At 62.7% G+C, this 3,253-nt stretch overlaps 1 protein-coding gene and 8 non-coding genes across 9 annotated transcripts; all 9 read left to right on the top strand.

The window, feature by feature from the left end:
• Positions 1–13: 13 nt before the first annotated feature.
• PHYSODRAFT_t303 lies at positions 14–86 on the top strand. The gene has a single exon. It is a non-coding gene; the product is annotated as a tRNA-Glu (tRNA).
• A 328-nt stretch (positions 87–414) lies between these two features.
• PHYSODRAFT_t304 lies at positions 415–487 on the top strand. Its single transcript has one exon. It is a non-coding gene; the product is annotated as a tRNA-Glu (tRNA).
• A 328-nt stretch (positions 488–815) lies between these two features.
• Positions 816–888, top strand: PHYSODRAFT_t305. Its single transcript has one exon. It is a non-coding gene; the product is annotated as a tRNA-Glu (tRNA).
• A 136-nt stretch (positions 889–1,024) lies between these two features.
• Positions 1,025–1,442, top strand: PHYSODRAFT_321329 (hypothetical protein; the record flags this gene model as incomplete). Its single annotated transcript, XM_009516511.1, has 2 exons — positions 1,025–1,135; positions 1,347–1,442. 2 exons carry the CDS (start codon positions 1,025–1,027, stop codon positions 1,440–1,442), a joined length of 207 nt encoding a protein of 68 aa, XP_009514806.1.
• PHYSODRAFT_t306 lies at positions 1,217–1,289 on the top strand. Its single transcript has one exon. It is a non-coding gene; the product is annotated as a tRNA-Glu (tRNA).
• A 175-nt stretch (positions 1,443–1,617) lies between the features above and the next one.
• On the top strand, positions 1,618–1,690 carry PHYSODRAFT_t307. The gene has a single exon. It is a non-coding gene; the product is annotated as a tRNA-Glu (tRNA).
• Positions 1,691–2,018: 328 nt separating this feature from the next.
• Positions 2,019–2,091, top strand: PHYSODRAFT_t308. The gene has a single exon. It is a non-coding gene; the product is annotated as a tRNA-Glu (tRNA).
• A 328-nt stretch (positions 2,092–2,419) lies between these two features.
• On the top strand, positions 2,420–2,492 carry PHYSODRAFT_t309. The gene has a single exon. It is a non-coding gene; the product is annotated as a tRNA-Glu (tRNA).
• A 328-nt stretch (positions 2,493–2,820) lies between these two features.
• Positions 2,821–2,893, top strand: PHYSODRAFT_t310. The gene has a single exon. It is a non-coding gene; the product is annotated as a tRNA-Glu (tRNA).
• Positions 2,894–3,253: the final 360 nt, after the last annotated feature.

The following is a 3,253-nucleotide window of genomic DNA, read 5'->3' as shown; positions in this document are numbered from 1 at the left end:
AGGATCCCCGGTGCTCCCAATAGTCTAGGCGGTTTAGATACGTGGCTTTCACCCACGCGACCCGGGTTCGAGTCCCGGTTTGGAAATTTTGCTTTTCCGCTCCTGCCGGCCTGCAGCTTGTTTTGCTTGTTTGGCCTGTTCAGTCCGTGAGATCGACGTTCCGGGCGCTGCATATCGTGCTGAGGGGGTCGTGTCGGCGTTGGGAGCGTGCAGAGGCATCCGATGAAGCCGACGCTTAGACGAGCTCCACGTGAGGCTGGTTCGCGGTTGTTTCGGACCGATGAGGCAAGCGCTGGCGACGGGGAGGCGCGCGCGGGCGTGGGCGGGCTGGGGGTGCGTATCTGGTCGGCGTGCGGGTGGTGGTTATGGCGCAAAGGGCGCGAGTTGCGTGTAGGGTTGGTTACGAGAAGTTGCTCCCAAATAGTCTAGGCGGTTAGGATACGTGGCTTTCACCCACGCGACCCGGGTTCGAGTCCCGGTTTGGGAATTTTGCTTTTCCGCTCCTGCCGGCCTGCAGCTTGTTTTGCTTGTTTGGCCTGTTCAGTCCGTGAGATCGACGTTCCGGGCGCTGCATATCGTGCTGAGGGGGTCGTGTCGGCGTTGGGAGCGTGCAGAGGCATCCGATGAAGCCGACGCTTAGACGAGCTCCACGTGAGGCTGGTTCGCGGTTGTTTCGGACCGATGAGGCAAGCGCTGGCGACGGGGAGGCGCGCGCGGGCGTGGGCGGGCTGGGGGTGCGTATCTGGTCGGCGTGCGGGTGGTGGTTATGGCGCAAAGGGCGCGAGTTGCGTGTAGGGTTGGTTACGAGAAGGTGCTCCCAAATAGTCTAGGCGATTAGGATACGTGGCTTTCACCCACGCGACCCGGGTTCGAGTCCCGGTTTGGGAATTTTGCTTTTCCGCTCCTGCCGGCCTGCAGCTTGTTTTGCTTGTTTGGCCTGTTCAGTCCGTGAGATCGACGTTCCGGGCGCTGCATATCGTGCTGAGGGGGTCGTGTCGGCGTTGGGAGCGTGCAGAGGCCTCCGATGAAGCCGACGCTTAGACGAGCTCCACGTGAGGCTGGTTCGCGGTTGTTTCGGACCGATGAGGCAAGCGCTGGCGACGGGGAGGCGCGCGCGGGCGTGGGCGGGCTGGGGGTGCGTATCTGGTCGGCGTGCGGGTGGTGGTTATGGCGCAAAGGGCGCGAGTTGCGTGTAGGGTTGGTTACGAGAAGGTGCTCCCAAATAGTCTAGGCGGTTAGGATACGTGGCTTTCACCCACGCGACCCGGGTTCGAGTCCCGGTTTGGGAATTTTGCTTTTCCGCTCCTGCCGGCCTGCAGCTTGTTTTGCTTGTTTGGCCTGTTCAGTCCGTGAGATCGACGTTCCGGGCGCTGCATATCGTGCTGAGGGGGTCGTGTCGGCGTTGGGAGCGTGCAGAGGCATCCGATGAAGCCGACGCTTAGACGAGCTCCACGTGAGGCTGGTTCGCGGTTGTTTCGGACCGATGAGGCAAGCGCTGGCGACGGGGAGGCGCGCGCGGGCGTGGGCGGGCTGGGGGTGCGTATCTGGTCGGCGTGCGGGTGGTGGTTATGGCGCAAAGGGCGCGAGTTGCGTGTAGGGTTGGTTACGAGAAGGTGCTCCCAAATAGTCTAGGCGGTTAGGATACGTGGCTTTCACCCACGCGACCCGGGTTCGAGTCCCGGTTTGGGAATTTTGCTTTTCCGCTCCTGCCGGCCTGCAGCTTGTTTTGCTTGTTTGGCCTGTTCAGTCCGTGAGATCGACGTTCCGGGCGCTGCATATCGTGCTGAGGGGGTCGTGTCGGCGTTGGGAGCGTGCAGAGGCATCCGATGAAGCCGACGCTTAGACGAGCTCCACGTGAGGCTGGTTCGCGGTTGTTTCGGACCGATGAGGCAAGCGCTGGCGACGGGGAGGCGCGCGCGGGCGTGGGCGGGCTGGGGGTGCGTATCTGGTCGGCGTGCGGGTGGTGGTTATGGCGCAAAGGGCGCGAGTTGCGTGTAGGGTTGGTTACGAGAAGGTGCTCCCAAATAGTCTAGGCGGTTAGGATACGTGGCTTTCACCCACGCGACCCGGGTTCGAGTCCCGGTTTGGGAATTTTGCTTTTCCGCTCCTGCCGGCCTGCAGCTTGTTTTGCTTGTTTGGCCTGTTCAGTCCGTGAGATCGACGTTCCGGGCGCTGCATATCGTGCTGAGGGGGTCGTGTCGGCGTTGGGAGCGTGCAGAGGCCTCCGATGAAGCCGACGCTTAGACGAGCTCCACGTGAGGCTGGTTCGCGGTTGTTTCGGACCGATGAGGCAAGCGCTGGCGACGGGGAGGCGCGCGCGGGCGTGGGCGGGCTGGGGGTGCGTATCTGGTCGGCGTGCGGGTGGTGGTTATGGCGCAAAGGGCGCGAGTTGCGTGTAGGGTTGGTTACGAGAAGGTGCTCCCAAATAGTCTAGGCGGTTAGGATACGTGGCTTTCACCCACGCGACCCGGGTTCGAGTCCCGGTTTGGGAATTTTGCTTTTCCGCTCCTGCCGGCCTGCAGCTTGTTTTGCTTGTTTGGCCTGTTCAGTCCGTGAGATCGACGTTCCGGGCGCTGCATATCGTGCTGAGGGGGTCGTGTCGGCGTTGGGAGCGTGCAGAGGCATCCGATGAAGCCGACGCTTAGACGAGCTCCACGTGAGGCTGGTTCGCGGTTGTTTCGGACCGATGAGGCAAGCGCTGGCGACGGGGAGGCGCGCGCGGGCGTGGGCGGGCTGGGGGTGCGTATCTGGTCGGCGTGCGGGTGGTGGTTATGGCGCAAAGGGCGCGAGTTGCGTGTAGGGTTGGTTACGAGAAGGTGCTCCCAAATAGTCTAGGCGGTTAGGATACGTGGCTTTCACCCACGCGACCCGGGTTCGAGTCCCGGTTTGGGAATTTTGCTTTTCCGCTCCTGCCGGCCTGCAGCTTGTTTTGCTTGTTTGGCCTGTTCAGTCCGTGAGATCGACGTTCCGGGCGCTGCATATCGTGCTGAGGGGGTCGTGTCGGCGTTGGGAGCGTGCAGAGGCATCCGATGAAGCCGACGCTTAGACGAGCTCCACGTGAGGCTGGTTCGCGGTTGTTTCGGACCGATGAGGCAAGCGCTGGCGACGGGGAGGCGCGCGCGGGCGTGGGCGGGCTGGGGGTGCGTATCTGGTCGGCGTGCGGGTGGTGGTTATGGCGCAAAGGGCGCGAGTTGCGTGTAGGGTTGGTTACGAGAAGGTGCTCCCAAATAGTCTAGGCGGTTAGGATACGTGG

This window comes from Phytophthora sojae (genome assembly GCF_000149755.1).
Source record: "Phytophthora sojae unplaced genomic scaffold PHYSOscaffold_1, whole genome shotgun sequence".
NCBI lineage: Eukaryota > Oomycota > Peronosporomycetes > Peronosporales > Peronosporaceae > Phytophthora > Phytophthora sojae.
Note: the sequence above shows the minus strand (reverse complement) of the source record. Positions and strands in the feature narration are given on the sequence as shown.